General features: G+C 41.2%; 1 protein-coding gene and 1 pseudogene across 3 annotated transcripts; both read right to left on the bottom strand.

The window, feature by feature from the left end:
* Positions 1 to 15,243: 15,243 nt before the first annotated feature.
* Positions 15,244 to 16,386, bottom strand: LOC133903783 (uncharacterized). Of its 3 annotated transcripts, XM_062345245.1 has the most exons (3): positions 16,189 to 16,386; positions 15,968 to 16,080; positions 15,250 to 15,801 (listed from the first exon to the last, which is right to left on the bottom strand). In XM_062345245.1, exons 2-3 carry the CDS (start codon positions 16,031 to 16,033, stop codon positions 15,436 to 15,438), a joined length of 432 nt encoding a protein of 143 aa, XP_062201229.1. In that variant the 5' UTR covers positions 16,034 to 16,080; positions 16,189 to 16,386; the 3' UTR covers positions 15,250 to 15,435. The 3 variants fall into 3 exon arrangements, 2 of the variants coding, with proteins under 2 accessions (XP_062201230.1, XP_062201229.1); XM_062345246.1 differs by lacking the exon at positions 16,189 to 16,386 and having other exon boundaries at positions 15,244 to 15,801; positions 15,973 to 16,099; XR_009907342.1 differs by lacking the exons at positions 15,250 to 15,801; positions 16,189 to 16,386 and adding an exon at positions 15,860 to 15,893 and having other exon boundaries at positions 15,973 to 16,118.
* Positions 16,387 to 17,197: 811 nt separating this feature from the next.
* LOC133903174 (pumilio homolog 23-like) lies at positions 17,198 to 26,186 on the bottom strand (annotated as a pseudogene).
* Between the last annotated feature and the right edge of the window lie 25 nt (positions 26,187 to 26,211).

The raw sequence follows: 26,211 nt of genomic DNA, 5'->3' as shown, positions 1-26,211 counted from the left end.
TTTTAAAAACAAGGGTGTTACAGAAGTCTATCATTACCTCATTACCTTTGGATGGAGATTTAGGTATATGATGATCATCATCTTTCTCAATACGTCCAATCTTGTGTATTGGGCTTTTTTTATTTAACCTTCATTTCATTTTTGTGAGCAGAGTCTCCAAATCCCTATAGCCATCTCGGGCTTCAAGTTTTTGGAAACCAAACCAATTAGGATCCCTTCATGTTGGTAATGACTTCCGCATCCAAATAGGTTGGTTCCACCCCCGGTCCTTTCTCCCAAGTATATGTTCAACCACCTTGCTATTGTTCTTCTTCTTGATCTTGTAGCGGTTTCTCTTGATCTTATTCTTATAGTTAGGCTTGGTGTAGATATTGAAGGTCTTGTTGGAGAGGTTCACTGATTTTTTCTTCTCCTTGATCTCCTTCTTAACTTGCTTGCATTGGAAAAACTTATAGCCTTCTTTATGGCATTTGAAGCATGTCACAGTGGACCCCTTCGCAAGCTTCTTCACTATGGTAGCATGATTATCTTGAGAAGGTTGGATATGATTCTTGCCCTTTAATCTTGCCAAATCCTTCTTGAGTTTTTCCATTTCTTACTTGAGCTCATCATTTTCTTATGCAATGAGTTCATTAGATAGTTTTATAAGAATATTCTCAACACATGTCTCATTGCAAATGGGTGAGCTAGATAAATCAATTGAATTATCACAAGAAGTGCAAACATATACCTTATGATTGAAATTAAATAGAGAGGTAGACTTCTCTAAAGGGGTCTTAGATTGAGATTCAATACACTCAAATTTTACCTTAAGCTCTTCATACTTCTTATTTAGCAAATTGAATTTGCTCAATAATTGCTCATATTGGAAACAAAGGTAGCATGAATGTCATTAAGAGTATTAAATTTTTTAAGTTTCTTAGATTATTTCTTAAGGGACATTTGTTGCTCATTGATCAATGAAGGAGTTCATCATAGGACGGAAAATCCTTATCGGATTCATCATCACTTATATCGATATGCATACCATTGGCCATAAGGCACTTGTGTAATGACTTGCGCAATAACGACTTGCGTGATGATGATCTTGAGGAAGAGATTCTCTTGGAGGAGTGGTGGCGAAGCCCTCATCACTTGATCTTGAATCTTCATCTTCTCTCACCTATCTTCCCATGCTTGCAAATGTTTTGGCTTTTCCCTATGTCTCCTTCTTGCTCTTGATCTTCTTCTCCTTCTTGATGCGATCAATGGTTTTGATTCTTGACATTGATTCTTGATGTTCTTCTCCACTTGAGAGATGAGCTTAGCGACTTCAATGTCCATTTCTTCATCACTTGATGTGCTTTGCTCATCATCTCATCTTCATCTTCGCTTGAGCCTGAGCTTGACTCTTGCTCTTGCCTCCTTATATTCGCCTTCATGTGTGAGCATGGTGATTGCTTGCTTGTGAGAGCAAGATTCTTGGCATTGGATGAGAAAGAGGCTTCCACCTTTATGTTCATAGTCATCTTATGGGTGGTGATCTTGCTAAGCACTTGACTTGTAGTTATCTTCTTAATATCATTGTTGTCGTAGATGATGAAGACTATCAACTTGTACTTCGAAAGAAGAGCTTAAAGTATTCTTCTCATCACTTGATCATCATCATTTTGCATTAAACCTAACCCATTGATCTCATTGACAAAAAATATTCAAACGTGAGTACATGTCATTAGCGCTTTCATGGGCAAATTGTTCGATGCTACTGATCTTAGTAATAAGCACATAATATTTCTCATTACGCATATTCTTTGTGCCGTCATGCATTTCAATGAGACTATTCTAAATATCATGTGCATTGGTGAGAGAATAAACACGATTTAATACATCAACATTTAAAGATGATAAAAAAATACTCTTCGCTAGTGCATCAAATTGCCTCTCCTTGTTGGTGATGCGAGGTCTGATGCCTTCCTCGGTGACCCTCCAAACATCAAAACCTTTAGCTTGCAAATAACAAGTCATTAGAATTTTTCAATAGAAGAAATTAGTGTCGTAAAAATGTGGAAAGCTATAGATATCTATCCTAACCCCAAAGGTCATAACTCTAGGCGACTAAACTTATCAAGAGCATGAGGCACTGATACCAATTGTAAGGAATGGTGACGTCCTAAGAGGGAGGTGAATTAGGAAACATAGAAACCTAAACTAAATTGACTCTAAAAACTTCACAAGATAAACCTATCTTAATTTATATCTAAATGTGCTTTAAGTTTATCTAGTATGTCTACTATACCGCTCAAGAGGATTGCAATCTACTCTAGTACGGTAAATTGCAAGAAAGTAGATGCAAAAACGTAAATAAGGTAGAGAGATAAACTTGGCACAAGGGATTTTTATCCTGTGGTATCGATGGCATGAATGCCACCTATAATCCACGTTAGGGCTCAACCAAGGATATGCTCATGGTCGGCACTCGGTCATGACTCTTGAGCTACCAAGGCAAGGTTTCAAGCCGGATGAGCCACAAAACCACCAAGGAAAGGTCTTATCACTAGTGCATCTCCCGGTCACTTATCGCCGTGATCACTTCTGAGCTTGAGCCACCAAGGCAATGGTCTCCGCATCCCTATACACGTGTCTTGCCGCTACTCCACACGAAGTCAGATGGTCAACAAGTTTGAGCCACAAAGGCCTAAGATACCGGTGAGTCACCAAGACTCTAAGGTGTCGATGTACCGCTTGGTACAAATCAGGATCACTCCTTGATCCCTTCTTCAAGCTGCAGCATCTAGCTATAACTCACTCTAGGCCTATAAGCACTAAATACTCTATAATCTTGTGCTTAATCACCTTAGATGATCACTTTAAGAACTTTGATGGTTTAGATGTCTTTTCAAGTGTGTACGAGCTTCCTCTAGACTCCAGCAACATGCCACACCTTTAAATAACTGAGTGGAGGGGTATTTATAGTCTCAAACCTGCTAACTAGCTATTTTTCCAATAGCTCAGAAAAGCTGTTAACACCAGATGATCCAGTGAGAATAGTAGTACTAACACCGGATCATCCGGTAAGTACAACATCAGAGTTGGAACTTCACTCAATGCCTCTGTGAATACCGAACACTCGGGCATACATTCAAATCCACTATCGGACCTTCCGGTGAGTCATCTTGAGCCATCCTAGCCTTTGTAGCCGATCTATGTAAAATGCTCCGATGCATTCATCCTTAGAGGACTGGACCTTCTGGTGCGTTGTTCTTCATTATTTAATACTTGCAGTAACCTCTGCAAGAAATGCTCCGGTACTATAATCCAGTGTGCACAAACCAAACACCGGAACATTCGGTGGGTTGATCTTTTGTCTTCTGCACTTGCATTCTTCTTTGCAGGAAATACTCCGGTGTTACCCAGTACAGATCACCGGACTAACCGATGAGGTCCTCAGCCTTCTCCCCCTTTATCAGACTCCTGTGAGTTCAACATACAGAGCACTGAACCATCCGGTGAAGTCAACAGCCTTCACTTTGCCTCTGGATAAAATACTCCGTTGAGTTCAACTCTTAAACATCAGATCATCCGGTGAGGTCAATTCTCCTGAGACTTCTCTAATTTAGTCAATCTTTGTCCCGAGTACGATAACTTTTTGATGTATTGTATCCATAAGACCTACTAACATATATTCTTAACAAACAAGCTAGTCATAATGACTATATTATCATTAATCATTAAAATCACAATCATGATTTAATAGGGTCATTTTTGCTATAAAGAAAAACCAGCACGAGAGAGAAGAGAGTGGGCGAGAGGATAAGATCGAGGAGAGTTGGAGCCGATGAAAAAAATTGAGCCGAAGGGCATGAGGATTGCCAATTTGTTCGTTTTATCAATATCAGTTTGTATTACGAACCGATACTGATAGTAGTTATCAGTGCTGGTTCTTGTTTGAATGGACAGGTAGATGCTTAGTTTTGTTACCACCGGTAGTGATACTCTATTAATACAAATTTTAATTGAACCAGTATTAATGAGATAATATTTAAAACTAATTATATAGTAGTGATGCTTAGAATCTGTACAAGAACTCATCCTGAACGATGGACGATTTGGACATCCAAACACAAAGACGAGACCCGTCCTGCACCGTTCGTGCAGGTTCGCAACCAAACACTGCCAAGTGCAGGCGGATGTCTGTTGGTCCTCGACTTGATCCCAGCTATGCAGGGTGGAAACTAGGGCTAGCTATACGGTTTTGTAGTATTCGATATCGCAATCAAGCAGTATCTAAATGTGCACGAGATTATTTCTCGATCTTAAAAAGGATCTCATTGTGGGGTGGAGCCATAAATTTGGTTTTTCATGATCATCCCAAAAAAATAATTGCTTACTCATGTTGGTGAGTGATCATAATCCACCAGGGGATGATTATTTGTCAGAGTTCAAATTGAAAAGTTTGTCACGGTTTGATTTGTTTATTGGGGGATAATGTTATGTATGCTCCAATTTGAAGGGCTGGATGCAGCGTTGAAACTACTAGTACTTGAGCTCCAATGATGGCTGCTGCTTCATACATGCAACGCGCGACAGTTTATAATAAGCAAGCATATCTATCTGTGATAGCTAATATATACGCCGCACGTTCGTAAGATCGTACGGTTGTGGATACCAACAAGTGGAATTTTTATATTTTGATTTTTTAAACATATCCTACCATGCAATAGACCCTTACAAAAATAGATTTTTGAAAATATATTTTTTGCATGACGCTATAACATTTGATGTCGTTGTTGAATAGCACGACACTGTAACATTTAGCATCGTGCTACCGATCTTATATTTTAGATTTAAAAAATCATATTTGGTAGCTACTATAGTGTAAATTGTCATAACACCATGCTATCCAACCATAGCGTCAAATGTTATGAATCTGTGTAAAAAAAGTTTTTTGAAAAACAAATTCTAAAATTTCGGTAAAATGATTTATTTTTTGACATTGTTTCCCCATAAATCTATGTGTATAATTTTTTTAAATAAAATCAAATTCTAAAAATTCCACATACACGAACAATACACGGGACCATGCATGGATACTGGCTACTTGTCACTGGTCCACCCATCAACCGTCCGTTGGGTGATGCGATGAGCCCTGCGCTCGCTGTCTCACTGGCGACCCGGGCCCACGCTGCCATACATGCTCTCGTTCGTGGCCGTCGGATCGTCGCAATCAATGGCCTGGATTGGTCGCTTGTTGCTTATGTGGTTCATGCAAAAATGTAAAGGCTCATTCATGGGATCATTAAAAGACAACTTACTACTGTACATGCCTTGTCTAGGGGCTACCCAGAACTGTTGAGAGCCCTCCAAATCATCTTACAATTTTTTTATGAAAGAGAAAGAAAAAAAGAAAAAATAAAGAAAAAGAAAAGAGTTAAACCTCTTTTAATTCTTAACTCTGAATCCATCGTTACATGGCATCCTCAGAAATCACCCTATCTTTACAATGATCTACGGTAGCTAGGTACTACAACATGGCATGCATGGAAATGCATAGTGACCTCCTTTTATTGTCACATCAAGGACACCAAATCAAGGTTAATGAGCCGATAAAGTGTGCCCGTATTTGCCTCATTTCCACGTTACCTACCTCCACACTCATCACCAAGCAACACGACCGATCGCTACAAGCACACCAACAAAGCAATGCCACTACGATTTTTAATTTCCCCTCGTTTTTGCCTCAGATAAGTCTTAGATCTTCTCTCCCTTCCGATATAACTATCGCAAAACAGCAATTTATTCTTTTTCAGAAATGAGATTAACAAAAGTCAGTAATACCATATAATCATTAAAAACAGATGATATATTATAGACGGTTTGCTAAGACTCCTCACAGACAAAATATCATCAGATGGTTGCTAAGTCAGATATGTTTGTAACAAGACAACCGTCTAGATACAAATGAATATATATACGTTTTTTATAAATCTGTATATTTTTATCATAGACAGTTTCTTATAAGATCTATCTATATCTATAAGATAGACACATACGGATTTTATAAACACCTGTCTATATTTAAAGATCCACGAACGCTTTCAAATTTAACTGCTCATCTCCCTTGGCTCTTGACTTCCCACACACACAACCCGCTTATCTCCCCTTAATATAAAGCGAATGAGTGTTCTTCTTCCTTACTCATCATATCATGTGTTCCACTGCACTCAGAAAAGCATCATCCTCACTCGCCATCAATATTGAAGAAGCGAGATCTCGGTCGGGACCGAATCCCTTTAACTGTACCGAGGTGAGTACCATATAGTTTTGTGTACGGTTTTCATTGCGTCGATATATGTAACTGATGATAAAGCCTTATTTCAGTCTTAGATTTGCTACGTTGCAGTTCACGACAATCAGGAGGTAACATGATGGGTTGTCCCTATGACGGCTTCGACGGTGCGGATGCTTAGTATCGACTTCGGTCGGGTGGGCTTCATTTTCGTCGCTACTGTGAATGCCCCCTCTGCCGACCCTGTGTATGCTGCCAACCACGTTCTCCATTTTGTTCTTTCGGATGAAAATTTCTATATTGTTGTTTGTCACAATAGGGATATTTTCACCAACTGCAAGACAGGCTTGAACACGTATTTTGCTGAATCATGGTTGGCAGTTTGATAGCAACGTAGTCTAATTCTGGCTCATACGTGAGCTACTCAAGGTGCAGCCAGATCTAGATAACTGCGAGCTGCTCATTGAAGATGATACTTTGGTTGACTTTGTGCTGAAACACAAAAGGCCGAGATGATGTCTGTCATCCTATCTTTTTGAAAGACGGTGTCGATCGATCCAAGTTTATTAATCACTTTTCATTTTTCTGGAAGACGACGTTGCCATGATGTCAATCATTTTATCTTTTTGGAAGAAAGCGTCGATCGATCAATGATGTATAGCTAGAAATTGTGTTTACAGAGACAGAACTTATAACCATATGTGATATTGTAGATGGTTCTGAAATCGTTTGTAATAAGATTGATATCGTAGACACTTTTATAGTCACATAATCTATAATTGTCTATGATAAAATTTAAAATTCATTAATAATCCATTATGAGGTAATGTGGTTAGGGCACAAATGCCAACAAAGAAAGAAGGCTAGAGATGACAAAAGCTAAATATCCGTATAAATCATCCGGATTGGAATTCGAATAGAATTTGTGTGAAATTCCCACGCTGCAGATAGAACGACCTAGAACCTCATAAGACTGAATGAAGTGAGCGCATGAAATTGGGCTTTCTCCAACAAATCCAAATCCCCTTGAGTAGCACATGCCCGTGAGAAGAATGCATGTTAGCGTCAGATCAGTCAGCCAGTTCACATCTTTCAGTCCTTCAACTCATGAGAGCTCGTTCCTTCCTTAACGCGAAAATAAAAAGATAGCAACATTGCAACTAACAACAATGTATATAGGGACAACCTAATCGATCGATGGAAGAAGATTCAGAATGGCGTACCTTTTGTGGCAAGGCTCAACCTGCTCCGCTAAACATCCTGTCGATCAGTGCCATCTATCACATATCAGTATTGGTCAATACCAATAAATTTTGTTGGACATGTACATGATGATCATATCTAAGGTAACACTTGACATGTAACGAAGACAAAATGGATGCAACCGGCACGGTCGAGTCGATCCATAGTCTCATTCTAGTTCCCCTTATTTACCAACCATATGCTCAAAATGAGCTAATAAGTGTCTAGTGAACCTCCAGTTAAGTGAAGTGAGTGGATTTTGGGTCGACCAACCTCCGTCCCTAGTGATCATGTTGTTCAATCTTAATTTCGAAAAGGTTATTCATGAATACGATCGAAAAAACTCTGTTGGTAATGATTAACTAAGGGTTTGCCGATCGATCGAGTGTTAAAAATGTTGTTAAGTGAAGTGGAAATAACGTGCAACTGTCTCAATCGAGTGCATGAGTAGTGAACATCACTAGGTTTACACCTTTATGTTGATTCTTTACTTCAGAAAAAAAACTCCCCAACCACCAAGCTAGAGAGTGCATGTATACTCCTTTTTAAAGCTTTTATAAAGTTCTTAGTGAGTACTTTAATTTCCTAGTGTTAGCCACCTTTATTAAAAGAAAAAAATGAAATGACACTTCAGAGAAATTTAAGAAGTACAAGGAAATTAAAGTATTGCTTTCGTGTGTCGAATAATTTTCATGTTGATTGTGCTAGAAGCCTAGAGCTGCAACTTAAAATTAAGCTAGCTAGAAGTATGAGTTACATTTTTTTAGGCTCTCTAGAAGTATAAGTTGAGCCGCTAAGCACAACAAAACCTAGACTTTAATGCAATATACACATTTTTCAACTCTTCAACTCAAAATTTACCTAAAATATATGATGATTGCGTATGAAATTTTGTACTATTTGTATATATGTAGCAAAAAAAACACCCTAAGCAACTTAAGAATATGCATAGCAGTAGCAATCTCTTTAATTTGGATCTTTTATATATGTAGCAAAAAAACACCCTGACCAACAACTATATATCATCCTTTTCCCGCTAAAAACTAATAGCATATACTATATTGGTTCTTTTATGTTGTCATTTTGTATGCTGATAGGGACGCTAGACAACTAGACATGTTTTCCAGATTACATTAGCAAAAGTTACAAACAATATTATGATACGAGGGTACATTTGACAACAAATATGAAATGCCATTTTCATACGAAAACATTTAACAACTCCATGTATTAATTTTGTGCCAAAGTTTAAAAGCTTTACCGCACATGTAAATTCTAGGACAACAAATAAAGAGAACGGAACTATCAACAATTTATGATCTTTTCACTAACATTTCACTTTCTTTTTATTTAAAAATTGACTTGAGATGATCTCTATTCTGTAGCTATTCTATGACGTGCATGCCAACTATTATGAGTATCAAAGCGCCTAACACATGCCAGGTCATACATTGATGCACTACTATATAATGGGTCATCGCAGACGGCTCTAAAGCTTTGTCACAGACACACTACTGCAGAATACCTTATCAGTATCGTTTCAAAATCGTCATCGGTGATGGGTTTTGAACAGGCACTGATTACTCGGTACTGAAAATCACTATCAGTGCTGGTTCCATCCACGAACTGGCACTGATAATTCACCAGTTCCCTATTAGGAACCGACATTGATAGATATTCAGTAGTCAAAAAAATTGCACAATCCAAAATACATCACATGCTAAGGCATCCATTGTTCTAATATTTAAGTCACAATAAAGACTTAATACATTAATTCAAACTACATGCATTTTTAAAATTACATCAAATACCATTACATGCATAGTTGATACCTAAAATTTCAACTCTAAATATTATATCAAAATAATTCAGTACATAAATGAGCGCACTAGCTGTTGCTTAAAATGGAAGTTTTATTGAACTTCCGTAAATAAGAAAATTGTTACTATCACATTGAAACTTAAGGTGTGACTAGTACTTTTCTTCCCAGACCTTCCTGCATTGAGGACTAAGTAATATAAGATTAAAGTCAAGCTACGATGCATCCGCATCCGATTATTCCAGTAAAAATCCTACAGACAAAGAGAAACAATATAGATAATTTTTTAATATTATTGAAATAATCCTAGCTGCAAACTACATGTTCATGTCACCAACCATTTTAGCTGCATGTAACCGCGAGAGCCTAGGAGTCATTGCCAGCTGTCGGTGTATCAGGAACCGGGGGTCCCCGAATCCCGAGGCCAGGCCAGCCTTCTGCCACATGGCGCCATCCCGCGGGGTCTCTCCTGCAAGATGAGAAAAGATCAAGTCTCGGGAGAAGGCGCTCGAGGCCACAGTCGGTGGCCCCTAAGTACCCCAGATCCCCGATGATCCCCGAGCACCCTAGTCCCCCGACGACCAGGAGAGCTAAGTTCCGGGAGAGAGTGCTCGGGGCTGTGTGCGGCAACCCCCGAGCACTCGGTTCCCCGAGGATCCGTACAAGTGTGCCCAGGAGAGAGTGCTCGGGGGAGGTGAACAGTACCCCCGAGCACTCGGTACCCCGAGGACAAGGAAAGGCATTCTCAGGAGAGAGTGCTCGATGAGGTGAACAGTACCCCCCGAGCACTCGGTACCTCGACGACCCAGAAAGGCCCCCGAGGGCCCACCGATGAGGTGTCAACCAGTCAAAGGCCCAAGGCCGCATTTAATGAGCGTGCATGGCCTGTCACCTCCAACTGCTCCCGCCGCACTCAGCGTCAGTTCCTGTCATGTTCTAGCAGAGAGGCGTGGGGTTATTAATTGCACGGGTCCCGTCCCGTGCCATCCGGCCTATCTCAGATAACGTCGTAAGGACCAAGGCGTTCCGTCTGCTGCGCTGCTGTGGCAGGGGAACAAGACAGGGCGGGCACGCGGGGCTGCTCTGCGACTGCCCGGTGGGCCCTCTCCACGGTGCCCGTTGCCAGGGCATTTATTGTGACGGATGACCGAGCGTGTGACGCATTTTCCACCCCCGGTCACTTCGCCTAGAGGAAATGATGACGCCCTTTCCATTTATGGTGTCTCGGAGCTCGTGCCCCCCTTCCGTTCGGGGCACGTTGCTGCCGGCGGGTACTTAAAGCAGCCGGCGGCACAGAAGCAAGGGATACGAAGGAAAAAGAGAGCTGAAGAAGACGGTTGAGAGGCAATGAATAGACAAGAACACAGCGCAAGAAAAACATGGCAGGGAAGGCTGACCCCAGTCCCAGCCGAAGAACAAGGAGCCCCAAGCTCTTAGATAGACCAACATTCTTGTAACCAGTAACATCCTTGAGGGACTTCCTCAGGACAGTTATAGTATCCATACAGGAGTAGGGTATTACGCCCCCGTGCGATCCGAACCTGTCTAAATTCCGGTGCATTTACTTCTCCTTGCACTAGGTCAACACCCCTACCACCGGCCGTTGCATTCATTCCCGTTTATTTCTCCGACGAACGTATTCAGGATCATCCCCCCGGCCGAATCTCTAAAAAGGGGTCTCTCAGGATCCCTGCGACTGGAGTTAATCCTCCGACACAAGCACATCATCATTCTGTTCAAACGCTTTCAATTTGAAATAGTTATAGTTTGGAAACATATATCTAAGTTGCAGGTTAACTGATTGTAGAAGCGCATAGATAGCAGATCTTTCAGCCATAATTCTTTGGTCTATTTCGAAGCTTGATGTTGTTAAAGTGATATATCCTTCTATAGGAAAAGCAATGCTAAAAGAAATAGTAATTTTTATTTTATTATTATTAGTCAATGTGGTCGTCACCATAGGTGGTGTACTACCAAGGTCCACAATAATGTCATGTAACCATTGTAGATGAGGAAGCATCTACATCAATCGGCGTGTTAGTTTCTGAATTTATTAACTGCAAACTGCAATATTAACCGACCTTCTTATAATTTATAGCAAACAGATTTTCATCTCTGAGCATGCAGATGTACCTAGGACAAGTTATAGGTATGTCTACATGACTAGAGAAAAAAACATCAATACCATATCAATTAGCACATGTGGATAATCTCACAATTACATCAAGTCATCAATTGCAGAACAAGAAAGTACCAAACTAGTTACTCACTAGGAAGTGATGGCAACATCTAAAACACTGATATAGTAATACACATCTAATATCATGACATACATATCTAATAATAAGCTTACATATTTTGAACTAAAATACATATCTAATTTCGGACCTAAATTGGCTAACTATAATTTACTAACTACAATTTGCTAACTATAATTTGCTAATATGAATTTCAGAACTAACCTAGGTATTTCGTGGCCCTTTCGGGTAAGAAGGGGATACGCCATTGAGGATCTGGAGGCAGGATTATGAGGGTTGTCACTCGGACCTAGATGGCAGGATAGGATGGAGCGGCCACCACTACGCTACCTAGATCTGCGCCCTCCGCCTCTACTGCCGCTGCTGCTCGCCATGGGGACGTCGAGGAGGCGACGAGTCAACGCGCGATGAGGAGGTTGCGAACGGGGAGGAGGAGCGGTGTAAGACTGAATGAAGCAAACGAGGAGAGCGGCTAAGTGTTGGATATAAATATAACACAGATATCAGTGCCAGTTCTAGTTCCAACCGGCACTGATAGTGACTATCAGTGCCGGTTCTTAAACTTCCATGCACGAGCAATAATTGAAGCGCTAAGAACCGGCACTGATAGTTACTATCAGTGTCAGTTTGTGGCTAGAACCGATAATACCTATCAATGCTGGTTCTTGGCGCCTCAATCGTGGTTCGCGCGGGAGTTTAAGAATCAGCACTGATACGTCAGTAATACTGGTTACGTTTGAACCTACACTGATGATACGCTACTTATAACCTATTCTGTAGTAGTGACAGGCTCCCTTCCATCTGCCACATAGTATCTCTAATGATTGTTGTTATCACATACGGTGGTTTAGGAACCGTATGATTAGGAATATTATAGACAATTTTTAATAAGACCCATATGCGATAACAGTAATATCACAAATTTTTTTAATAAAAATGCCTGTGATAATGGAATATCATAGATTGTTAGAATTAAAACCCATCTGTGATGACAGCGTATTGCAAATTGCTAGAATTATAAAACCCATATGTGATGCTTAATACAAATACAAAAATCACACGATCACGACATCTGGTTTTCCCTACACTTGTACAAAGCTCACACAAAACAATTTCGGAAGATCTGACTACAAACTTTGAAAAAAAATATCAAATGTTACATAGAACTGTTTGGGATACGAAGGACATGGCATACGGTTCTTTTTCAAAATCATATGTGATAAGGTCAACAAACAAAACCGTATGTGATATGAAGAACATGACAGATGTTTTCTTTAAAACCTTCTGTGACATTACACTATAAAAAACATAACTAGAGCCGGTTCCAAATCGACATCAGTACCGATTTTAGAATCGTCATTGCATAAGCAGTAGTGATAGTCGAGCACTATCATTACCGGGTTCACAACCAACACTGAAGCCATTTCAATGGGGAAAAAAAAGGAAATCGAGTTGGCCTCTGTATCGAGCCAGAGCCACTCTAACCCCATCGAGCTGGACCCGCTCGGGCCTCCGGCTACCCATCTCTTCGCGGTGGTGGCGGCTTTGGTGTTGACGACAGCAAGGCAGTGCAGCTGCTGCTATAGATCGCCTCCCCCCTTCATTTGGCTCTGCATCGCCCCATCGAGTGCACCGCCTTCTCCGATCACCAGTGCAAACACGGTAGCCACCGCAAGCCTACCGCTCACGAAGAAGGATGCACTGTCGCCACCAACAAAAGAAGAGGTCGGGGTTGAGGTCAACATCCGAATCCAGCCGTTGATCCCACTCGGCCGCCGTGCCCGCTCCAATGTGCTCCTCTGGCCGCACCGCCGACCCCGTCTCTACCTCATCTCCTCCCTCTTCGCCTAGGGATGAGGGAGAGAAAGAGGAGGAGGAGGACGGCGGTGGCCAGCTACCGGAGCACCCCACGCCATGGATCTTGAGATCTAGTTTGAGAGAGAGAGGGAGAGAGAGGAGGGGATGAATCAGAAGAGATAAGGTGGAGAGAGAGAGAGGAGGTGAGGGCGAACGCGCGGGGGACTTAGTAAAATCAGCGGACGTACCCGATCGAGCCGTGAGTGGACGTGAGAGTGAGCCAAAACCCGATTCAATGAAAATTTTGAATCCGGTCCTCCCATCACTACCGGTTCAAATTAAAAATCAGCAGTGATACTGATTTTCTTACGAACCGGCAGTGATAATCACATCAATACCGGTTCTAGCATAGCTGACACTGATGATCTGGTGTAGATGACCAGTTCTGTTATAGTGTTAGCTCATCACATATGGTTTTGTTAAAACCGTTTGTGATAAGGGTTCTAAACAAAAATCATTTGTGATATTTTTTTACATACGATCATGAACCGTCTATGAGACCCTGCAAATATATGGTATTCTATAGTAATGATGCCATTGTTAGTTCGGAGACATGTGTTCGAGATGCTCATTCATGTCACTCTTTTTATTGTCTTTAGAATAAAGCTTCGATTAGGCTGCCTTGGTTGATACTCCTAGCTGATTAACTTGGCCGTGCAGGGAACGAAAAACACGTGACTTTTAGGTAGATATGTGATGCTGCTGGCAACGAAAAACATGGTCGATATGATGTTGTTGGGAACGCTGGACATTTCAGATCAGCTCCTCCTTTTGTGAGCACAAAATTTCTCGTTACCTTTTGTTTGAGACGTTACATTAGTTTGTCATCTAATTGTGTGATTAGGTGTCACCGATAAGCGGTTAATCGTCAAGGAGAGCAGGGGCATGAACTCACTATCACATTCAAACCTTATTCTCTACCACTATCTCGCAGGGTAATCTTAAATTTTAAATTGCTACTCATCTTATTTTTTTCTTTCAAGTCACTTTTCATGACCGTTGGATTTGTACAGAGGTTGGTCAGTTGTTTGATATGTTGATCAAACGTCTAAAAATGTAATCGCAAAGGAAGAGGCTAAAAAATGTGACATGCTTACATAAGAAGTCACTTACAAATAGACAATCAATTACACAGTATAAAATGGAGTTTTGGAACAAAGTTAAAGGCCGAAAATATTATGTGGATAGCAAATTAACACCGTGTTTCCGAAGATACAAATTAAATGATATTTTTTTATTGATGGAGGAAGAATGATAATGGCCTGTAAAAATCAGGCCATCTATAACTCGGCAGGTAGGATGTCTAATCATCTCATCCTGCAGTTGGAAGTCAAGGTTCTTAAGACAATCATACAATCATCATTTTTCATACGGGCACAGCCTTTGCCAGCTTGTGGAGTTCATCTGAATCTCAGCCTTTGCCAGCTTGTGGAGTTCATCTGAATCTTCTTTTCTTTTGTTTTCAAACCATCGATTTTCTTCGAACAGTCATAGGAACAATAAAGAGAATTCTGCTTTGCTTTTCATCCAATAAGAACAGCGCCACCGAGTTGCAAATCTTACACATTCATCGAGATCGCCGGCAATCTACTTTCTCCTACCATGGGTCGCGGGCAATCATGATGCTATTGCAAGATCTCGAATCTTTGGCGAGGAAGATAACCAAAGGCTGATAACAGCTTGTTCAGCTAGGGGTTTAATGTGAAAGTTACGCAGCTTATCATTGAGTCATCTACATAAATCATTCGATTTTTTTTTTTAACAAGTGAGCAAAGTCCAGCCCAGTTTCCATGTAGAACGCAAGGCAGCTGTATGCACGACAGGAATCACTTTTTTTTTTGTCGTGCCTCCCTGGGCAGGAATCACTTGATCTGGAACCAAACGGAAAACAACGGTGGAACAAGCATTGACAAAGGAATGCCTTATGGTTGGCAACCAAGAAGATTGCCTTGACAGCTGAACAAGGTAGCACAGGCACTTGACACTGAAACTTCCTACGTGACCAGGTAGATCGGGCCAAAGGCTTCCCTCTTTACCTCATAGGTCACCTGGTCAAGCTGCATGTAAGATGGCAGCTCCTCCTCAAGCCCTCCTCCTCCTGCCGCCGTCGCCGCTGCGAAGCAGCCCGCCGCCGTGCGCCGGACTACGCGAACCAGGTTGCTGCATTCTTCGAGCATTGGTCTGGAGGAGCGCTTTGGGTTCCTTTGCTTGAATCCATTTGGTGCCTTCTTGTGCTTCATCTTCCTCTGAAACTTTGACAGGAATGCCAAATACCTCTTCCATGTCTTCTTTGCAGGAGCTTCGGGGGCTGAGCTGCTGCTCTGTTGATGTTTCATTGCTTGATTTGCTTCTCCTGCGGGCTGAAATGAGAATCGATCAAAGTTCGGATTTGACATGGAGTTAAGCTTGTGAAAAGATGGCATGGTTCAGATTTGCTGAAGATGGTGAGAATCTGCAGGGAAAAGAATGCCATGTGAATGTACAAAACCTCTGAGATCTGAACGAACGCAGTAAATGGTCGGTCACCTTACACTGATCACGGTGAGGATCACAAGCAGCACCCCCATGGCCATAACAACTCTTCTTCGTCATCTCACACCGGCCGAAGAATCACCAACAGAGGAATCACCAGAGCTGCACTGCACAGATGGTCCAGAGGAAGAGCAAGTCATGGGCAATGCAACACATTCAAAGCTCAAAGGCCACTTCCAGCTAAGAGCAGCCCATGGCAAGGTGCAGTGGATAACCAAGTATTTATCAGTAGCAGCAGTAGCAGTTTGGCAGCAATGGTTCAGAGTAATCAGTGTGCTGGCAGATGAGCAGAATGACTGGACTGAAGCAGTTGGCTTAACTGGAAAGGCATGGTGCCTGTAAATATAAGGGTTAGGGCATTAACATTTGGGAGTGTGTTTTGCCTTCACAAGATTCTGTCATACAATCATACTGTTATGGGAGCAATCCAGTGTTTATGAACAAGACAGCAAGTCAGCGTTGTGCCCGCCATAACTTGAAGATTAAACTGAAAAACTAATAAGATCATCTCAATCATATTCCTTTTATTTCTTTTCATTCCTGATTCTCCTCTCTGTTCTCATACCCTTTATTTTCTGTCATCTTCAGTTCGAAAGGATTCGTGAAAAAAAAGAGAGAATCCCGAGGTGGAGGGAATGAGAGAGAGAATCCCTTTGTGAAATAAATTGTAAAGTAAAACCGTTGAAATGCTAAAAGGACAATAATCCCTTCGTGAAAGAAATAGAACTCGCAAAGAGACACTGTTAAAGATAGTCTAATATATGATCAATATGGACAAGCTTAGAACTAGGAGACATGAAACATTTTGGACGGTACCATGCAGGGCATGTAGACTGAATCTTTTGAGACAACATTTGTCAGAGTGCAGAATCTGAGTTGGGACAAACACATGTGAAGGGAGCAAGTGGGATTCTGCAGATTTCACGGCCTAAATGCATTGGATGGATGGAAGAGCATGTCTTGTTCTAACCACACCGGGGTTATCATTTCCTTATAGTTTCTTCGTATCTACATTGCACTTGTGACATGACCTCCAAGGTCTTAGATTGTCCCCTGTCATTTTGCCGTAGCAGATAATTTGCTCTCAGCTATTAATGTATTTTTTTTTATTCACAGCTAAGTAGTGTGATAGAAAAGGAGGGAAGTACAAGGCACAGGAAACCTGGCCTTGGACTGGCACCTTTGTACATGTTTTTTGTAGTTCCTGCAGTGCATCAGTGAATCAAACAAACCTTACTGGAAGCCGGTTTCAATACATGCATAGGAAGCTCAGTCTACTGTATCAAAAGTTCAAAACCATCTCACGTGTTACAAACTCATGACTTGCAACAGATGAAGAAAAATGACAAACAAAATTGGTGCTTCTCCTCGCATTTGAGAGAACAGGGGTGATCCTGATTTCTAGCTTTCTACAGCTGCTCACATGGTCTGGAATCGGTTGCCTGCCATTTCAGGCTTCAACAATTTGCGGACTTCAGCCGCAGTCAGTTTCTCCTTACCAGCCAGATCAGCCAGCTCGGCGATGGACTGTTTTTGTTTGCCAGTATTCTTGACAAATGGTGTGCTTGTACTATCTTGAACAAACTTGATGCCGTCCGATTTACCAAAAGTGGGTCTCTGATGTTTTTGTTTCTTGAGGCTTGGTTTATCTGAAAGGAAGCCTGGTGATTTTCTCACAGCAGAGTCCTTGAAGAATGACGTGCTCATGCTCGGGCCTTGGCTCACTAATTTCTTGCTGCTTGATTCTTTCTCACAAGTTGCCTTGGCAGATTTTGGCCTCTTACTGTTGCATTCCTGGGATAAATCTGGCTTGTTGGTGCTGGAATCCTCAGTAATTCTATCAGTCTTCTTCTGTTTACATTTCTTTGTGGGACTTTGAGGAGAAAACAGTTCTTCAATGTTCTGTCCAACAGGTTTACTGCTTGAGCCAAATCCACCTGAATTTTTCCCTGAGTTGTTTCCTTCGAAGTTTGACTAGCTCTCCACTGATCAGGTCACCTAGCATATCTATAACAAAGCGGACGGTAAGTCGATTAACATAGGCAACAGAACGATATTGTACTGATAAGCATAGACTAAAAAAATTGAATAAGAGGACAATGGAAACATGACTTACCTATCAACATCCAGGTTATTTAACAAGTGGAACCCGTGTCTTGTCTTAGTTCAGATTGCACAGCCAACAACTGTACCACTATAGCCTCTTTATGAGAGAAGTTACTGGCAGTAAAGCATTTCTCTACTAAGAATGAACCAGAAGGATTCATAGCAATTTCTCCATAATGACCTTGCAATCTGTCACATAATACATACTAGTAAAAAAGAAGAACATTTTACAAAACATAATAGAAACAAAGCCTGCAGCTTTTCGTTTACTACATTGCCAAAACAACTGTTCAACAGCAGTAAAACGAACTGAGACAATGAGACAATTCATTGAAGTCAGATGCCCAGTGCACTTCAGCTTAACAAATAACAAACAAGGACTGACATTCTAAATTAATGTTCACTAATAGTATCAAATATCTAACGCATTAGAAATAAATGATCAAACATAGGATGCAATACAATACATTATTATTTATCTGTAGTCACAGTGCAACTACAAAATGGCGCACCTTGGGAAGAGTGCAGGACAGCACATCAACTTTTTTATCTTAGGCATTTTTAAGTTCTATGTTACCCTAATTCATGATAGGCTTGGTACAGTCAAACCCCCTCAGTGGCCTGCTTGTCCGCATATTCCCAGTGCACTACACTGTTGCAATCCTCCATTAAGCATTGCTTGTATAGTGATGGCATTGTAAACAGGGGTGAATCCAGGAATCAGGACGTTTGCAATGGCATGTAAGGAATTATTCTTGAACAAAAAAAAAAAGAAGAGTTCTTCTAGTGACTCTGGATGAAAGCTTTATTGATTGAATTTTTATGAGTTTGCTTTCAGATGTGTTTTAGCAACTTTTAATTTTTTATTAGGTTATGATGGCATTTAATGAAAATAATCTTTGGCTAAAAATGATTTTACATTACTGATAAGATTTTAAGTTTTATGAAAACTAGGCGAAGTAGAATTTCCATAAAACTCATAACTTCAAGTTTTGTGAAAACATTTTTTTAGTTTTCTTTTTTATCCTAATCCAGCCAAACAAGGTTTTAGGTAGTGAGGCTATATGGTAGGGCCTAATCTTCTTAGGTTGTATCTATGCTGCACTTGGCTTAAACTTCCTGCTGGTAGGCACTGTGATCGCCAAGCTGGTGATCTCGGCAGAGCTTGGACAGAGGTAGGGGAAGTAGAACAGCAGGGGATAGGCAAGGGAATAGCACGGCAGGAGAAGGAAGAAAATAGTAGTAGAGGTAATTGCTTGCTTGAATTGATATGGGCGCATAGCCCCATATATATAGCCGGCCAGGGACATCCCACCGGTCTACAAGTCCTGATTCAAACCCAACAATATCTCTGGACTCTATCTCTAATACCTATCCTGATCCAACTAGACTCTTATCTCTAAACCTTCTAGACTGTTTTATCTCTACCGAACTGCACTAGATTCTGTCCTAAACCAACTCGAACTTATCTCCTAAACCGACTAGAATATATCTCCTAATCGAATTACATCTCCTAAACCGGTTCTAACACCTTCCTGCTGCACCAGTTGTACTGTATGCCGGTCATAACACTATAAAACTAGAACTAAACCTGGCTTTACTTGAATCAAGCTTTGTTGTCACTACTTGATAATTACAGCTCAAAAGTGAAAAGGAAATATGATAGCACTACTAATGCACCTCAAACTCGCAGCTTTATTACACAATTGCAATATGCACATGTTATGTGGTGCACATATACAGATCAATAAGGAAAATAAATCATATGAAGTAGATCACTATATCAGAACACATTTTGTGAAAGGCATGAAGTTGGGGTGTTTGGAAGAAGAGGCTTACTTTCCAAAAACTTTAAATTTTCGCTTTGCAGTGGCACTTGAACATAGAAAAGCCTCAAGAACACGGCTACCTCCAGAATCCTTGCAAATTTGGAGGATCTGATCATCCTCCATAGCCAGCAAGCTTGCAACATACGGTCGGATATATTGCTGTACAAAAAATGGAACGCAGGAGTAGGGTGTTGGCCATCTAGGTCGTGCCATACTAATGCTAAGGAAACAAGATAGCAATTTAGTTAAGCTGTCAGAGAGATAAGGCAAGGTACTAAACTGCTAGTTCATGTATTGCTATATTATTGTTCAAGAAATAAAGTATTGACTACCCACTTAGGGCAACAAGGTCAGAGAGACGGTCAATGTGATTGAATGATGAAGTTATCATAGCAAAATATATGCCAAAGTCAGAAAAAGATCGAACTAACAAAATGAGCACAAAACAATTTGCAAAATAGGAGAGAATAATGAACAGTCAGCAGCATAGACTATAAACTGGACATATATTGTCACCATGTGATAGTGAAGTGACCCAAAAGGGAACTTAAGAAGAATACAGCAACTTCAACATACATGTGGGTATTGAAAAATTGGTTGCAGCATGAAGCAACCAAGGACACTCATCTTTGCACCAAGGGGCCATGTCCAATAAGATCTTTCGCGTCAGAAGTTCTCAAGAAAAAGCATATGTGCAACAATGCTATCAGGAGACTCAGAATCTTAACTTAATGCTGCAGCAAGAGCTTGTGAACTCTGCAGTTCAAAACAGAGGAATCAGACATATTTAGTCAAAACAAGTTATCCAATAATGACACAGAAATTAAAAGTTCATAAATGAAGACCTCAAGGCGATAAATTTCAAGCCGCTGGCATGCCGCTAAGATGGAAGCTACAACCCCTGTTTTACCTAGTTCAAGCAATTCCTTAATTTTCAGACCAAGTTCCTCCCAGATTTGATTCATCTGCGGAGGAAAACAAAAAGTATTGTCAAAATTAAACAAGGAAAGACTCTAATTGGAAAAACATAATCTGATAAGAATTAGAAATGGAAACAAGTAGAATATACTCCCACCGTTCTCTAATAGATAATGTTTAGGGATGTGTGCAATCAAACTTTAGAAACTTTGACCACTAATATACACGAAAGTATTAAGATTTGTAGCATGAAAATGGTATTAGTAGATTTGTCATGACAAATACTCTCATACAACTATATTTTCAATAAACTTCAACAACAAATGCTTAAAAAAAGTAATGGTCAAAGACATGTGTTGGAGACTGTGTAGATGTCCAAAACAACAAGTAAAAAAGAACGGAGGTAGTATTATTTAAACCACCAATCACATTATATGCAGAACTTGAGCACATGCATTCACACAAGAACGCAAGTAATGTATTCCCTCCAAGATAAGCAGTGCAGAAGCTACGATTAAGAAATTATAGCACAGTTTATTGCACAAAAGGTAGTTGATCAGACAAGAGATTGTCCATGATCACCGAATGAATTTTAGAACCAGCTACATCCCATGGTTGTTTTTTTCTTTTTGAGGGAAATACAGTAGGGGAGGCCCCTACTGTTGTCCAAGGGTGCATTTTGCAGGTTCATTATCAAGAGTCAAGATCTACTGTGACCAGTCTAGCATATCAAAGTAAGCAGATATGTTAAAATGTCCTCCAATTTTTCAACATGAAGTGATGAATTTTTCAACATGAAGTGATGATTTATAAATTGTTGACTAACTCAATGTCTCAATGCAATGTGTAGAGGATAGAGCATTTATTTCAGTATTTTACACAGAAGATCAATTTATTGAAAGAACCTTTGATTTGGTTACTAGTTACACCAAGTCTGTATACCTGATCTGAGGTTTTAGCTGATGATACCAAAGCTTGCACCACATAATTCCCACAGTGGTGAGATGAGATTGCAAATAATGCACCCCTCAGAGTACCTACAAGCATACCATTGCGTAATTCCTCCGGGGCAACCTCCACAATCACCTGCAAGGCATTATTAATGAGTATTATTCAGTATACCAAATTGCAAATAATCAGGCTTTGGCAACTACTCTTAAATGCTTCAAGTCACTCCACACACCCAACAAAAAAGACCAAAGAACATAAAAAAGAAGGCAAGAACAAGATCTATGTAGACAACAAGTCTTAAGTATACGCAAATGCAAGCAATATATGAATTGACTTTCTCATTGCAAAAAAGGAATCTCAAAAGAGTACCTCCAAGAGATGGCTATAAGCAGTTTCTTCAAGTAAAGTAATAATCTTGTTCTTTTTGTCACTGTAATCTCTCTTCTGTAGAATGTCGTCTTCATCATAACCAAGAAGAATTGATATTATATGATGCGATTCATTATCATCACCAGAAGACAGTTTCAGTGCAGTCTGCAGAGCGATATGTTAAGAGAGAGACCCGATAAGAAAATTCCAGAATTATATTCTGAGCAACACAAGAGATTAACCTGAAAAACAAGGCTACTGTTCTTGTCAATTCGTAAAGTTGCAATGTCAGCTTTTGCACTATGTAGCATTTGTCTGACAAAAGACTTGAACATGTCTGAAAAACCATTTTCAAAGTTCTTTGGACCATGTCCACCCGATTGATGTATACCACAACTCAACCGCTCAGCTAGAACAGCAGATCTCTTAGTAGAGTGGAAGTCTTGCAATGACTCTACCAACTCCCTTACAAAGACAAAGAAGAGTGCGGAGAACATGTGATCCATATCAGCTGGACATCACATTAGCAGCATCTGCAGCAATAACCTGAAACAAATGTGAGTTCCATTTCAAGAAAATGGAAATGAGATATGTTGCCAAGAATAAAAAAGAGTACCATGCATATCTTGTTCAATATCTCTTTTATCATGGCCCTGGAGGCCTCATCTTCAAGATGTGTTGCCAGTGACTTGAGAGCTGCTTCAGCCATATGTGATCCAAATTTATCCATGGCAATAACAGGAAAAGACCCGACACAGTTGCGAAGGAACATGCATAACTGCTCCAACTCACAGCCTTCTACAAGAACCTGCAAGGTGTGGCTTATTACAGCATCGGTGGCAAGTTCAAGTTCTTTCCCTCTAGTTTCTTCCAAGGCATTAGCGCATATAGCCGAGCGCTCTTCCAAACCAATCTCCTTGTTATCAAAGAGATTTGAGATCTCCATAAAGTACTTTGCAGTTTCAGGATCAACTCTTTTCCTAAGCATTGTTGAGCATTAGAAAAGAAGAATCTTAGCACTTTAGCATCTTCATGGATAAAAGTAGGTCATCGTCTCTACATTTAACAGGAGGGGAAATTCGGGGAGCACAGACAGTCATACCTAAGAACATTTTGCGCTGGCTTTGATGTATTGGAGAACGGTAGCACATCCTGATTCTTGAGAGGACCGTGATTCATCTTTCCCTGCCCTTTTCCTTTTTTCCCATCCTCACCCTTCTGCTGCCTCTTCTTCTTGTCCCCATGCTTCCATGCTTAGTTTTCTCTAGTGAAGGTCCTTCACTCGAACCATAACCCCCTTTCCGGGGCTCCTCGCCCTTATCCTTCCTCCCTCTCTTCTTGTGTGAGCTATCATCTAAACCTCCATCCAGCAAGCCGTTTTCTCTGTTCCCTTTGGGTATAATTGCCTTCGACCCAAACCATTGTTCATGCACACTTTGACAGCAACCACGAGCTCTGAAAGTAACAACAACCATTGATTCACACATGAAACAGAATCAGCATTCTGAAAGTAATAACAACCATAGAAAAAGGGGTAGCAAACTTCAGTCCACAAAGTAACAGAGACCATGCTATCCTACAGAACACGATGCAAAGATAATTAGATAATTCACGTCGAGACATTAGCAGCAAGAATCCTATGGTGTAAACTGGGACTGATCGATCTTGCGCGCACTGAGCAAGAAGAATAAGAAAAAAAGCACAATCCAACCTAACCACAGTGGCAGACACAGGAATGAAGCAAGAGGGGGGGGGGGGGGGGAGGGTGCTAATTACTAACTACTAAATTTCCACTAGTTCTCAACACGTGCTCTCTTTTGCTCAACACCGCTTTCCTGAGTTACTAAACTTTTCTGACCATCTTTTGAAAAAATTATCTCCATCTCTAAATGACAACAAACAATGTAACTAAATTTAAACTATTCAATGGCATTGGCAGCAACAATTTATAATTTATAACACGGGTCATGAATCAAAAGAAAGAAGGCAGGACCACAGGATCAGCGGTTAGTTTTACCTGAAGTGGAAGGTAGCTGCGAGCCCACGAGTGTGGCAAGCTCACTGCTCCTCAGCAGAAAATAACTTGCAGGGTTCGTGATTGCAGCTTTCAGATGGGATTTCTTGCTTGTACTTCACCAGGCTGTTGATTTCATTTCCAACAGTGGCCGCACTGGGAGCTAAATTAAATAAAGAAACCAGAAACTAATTTCGTGAACCCATAATTCTGCAGCAGCATGGCAATTGCGACAATCTGAAGAGAAAGTAAGCAAAAGAAGAATGTACACAGTACACTCAATCTAGCAATGTGCAGTTCGCTTGCTTCACCTTTCGAAGCAACGTGGAGCGGCTGGCCGGCTACGGCTGCTGACCAGTGACCAGGGCGGAGCACGCGGCCGTGCGGGGCTGTCGCTGTCGCCTGTCGCGCCTCGGCGGTGGAGCGGCTGGGCGCCTGCCCGCCTGGGCCTGCTCCGCGACGCGAGAGCGCTCGGAATCAGGAGCAGCCGAGCAGGTGCCGTGGACGAATGGACGCGGACTCGCGGAGGGAAGCGTCGGAGGTGCGGGACTGCGGGAGCGCGGGGGGCGGCGAGATCGGGATCGGGACTGCGGGTGCCGGGGCGGCGAGTGTGAGTCGGCGCAGCTGCGCAGGGGTGCTAAACCTTGTCGTTTTGGGCTGGGTGTCAGGATCATGGGGATCCAGACAAGGACTCGAACGGAGTGGAAATCGAACGAGTAGACAGGGAAATTAGCTAGGTCCTACTTTACTGTGGAACTATCAAGTTAGAAAATTTTGGTTCAGAATGGAATGCTACTTTTACGCGGTAGGGAATGGCCCTTTATATCTCCCAATTACAGCATCGGGCAGCTGATAAAACAGTAATAGCTAACACAAAAGTAAAATAATAAAGGATGGCTTCATCTCAGCCATTGGTGACTCTCAGATGCTTTATACACGTTGATCTTCAGCGGTCTACTTGACTGGGTCATGACAATTCCTCATCCCTTGAGGCGGTAGCATCAGGAAACCAGGACTTAGTCATAGCACGGTGAAACTCTGAGAAGGAGCTTTTGATCAAAGTGATGTCCTCCCAGGTTGCATCATCTAGTGGCAGGTTGTCCCACTGCACCAGCCATCAAGTCACCAGTATATCCTTGCGAAGTAATGAACGCGTGTCGAGAACAACAAGTGGGCAAAATTTGATCCGACCTGGAGCATCCACATGAGGTAAGTCAACATGATGTTTAAACTGACTGACATGAAACACATCATGAATCTAAGCATTAGCAGGCAATTGAAGTTGATATGTAACTTCCCCAACCTTCTTCAGTATCTTGAATGGACAATAGTATTTGGCCACTAACTTCAGTGTTTGTCTTAGTCCAAATGCTACCTGATGGTACAACTGCATCTTCAGATAAACAAAATCTCCAATAGCAAACGTTCTTTCAGAACGTTTAAGACTAGCAAATTTCTTCATGCATGCCTATGCTTGAGCTAAATTTTCCTTGAGCTGAGAGATCATTTCCTTTTTTTTTGTCAGAAACTCCTTGGTTGGAGATTCAGATCCAGAGATGGCAATTTCACTAATGAGGGGTGGAGGAAACCCATATAGTGCTTCAAATAGAATAAGCTTGAGGGAAGAGTGGTATGTTGTGTTCTTGACGACCATCTTCTAGATTTAGAGAAGGCCATGCACCGAAGATAAGATTCTAAACACTGGTTTATGCGTTCAATCTGTCCATCACTCTAAGGATGGTAGGATGAACTGAACCGAAGTGAGACTTTCAGTGTTGTGAAGAGAGACTGCCATAAAGCACTAGTAAAGATACGATCCCTGTCTGAGACAATGGCTACTAGCAGGACATGAAGTTTATATGTGGTCAATGAAGAGCTTGGTGACTTACTGGGTGGTATATGGATGTGCAAGAGGGATGAAGTAGGCGTATTTGGTGAATTTGTCAACCACAACCAGCACCACATCTATTCCATTGGATTTAGGTAAGCCTTCCACAAAATCTAGAGAAATGTGAGACCATGCCATGTCTGGGATAGGCAATGGTTGAAGT

The sequence above is a fragment of the Phragmites australis genome, chromosome 21 (genome assembly GCF_958298935.1).
Source record: "Phragmites australis chromosome 21, lpPhrAust1.1, whole genome shotgun sequence".
Lineage (NCBI taxonomy): Eukaryota > Viridiplantae > Streptophyta > Magnoliopsida > Poales > Poaceae > Phragmites > Phragmites australis.
Note: the sequence above shows the minus strand (reverse complement) of the source record. Positions and strands in the feature narration are given on the sequence as shown.

Bases quoted from the DNA above. Each gene is read 5' to 3' on its own strand.
- LOC133903783 (XM_062345245.1), bottom strand. From the start codon at position 16,033: ATGACGAAGAAGAGTTGTTATGGCCATGGGGGTGCTGCTTGTGATCCT. The intron at 15,802-15,967 runs GTGACCGACCAT...TTCTCATTTCAG, and splicing joins CTCACCGTGATCAGTGTAAG to CCCGCAGGAGAAGCAAATCA.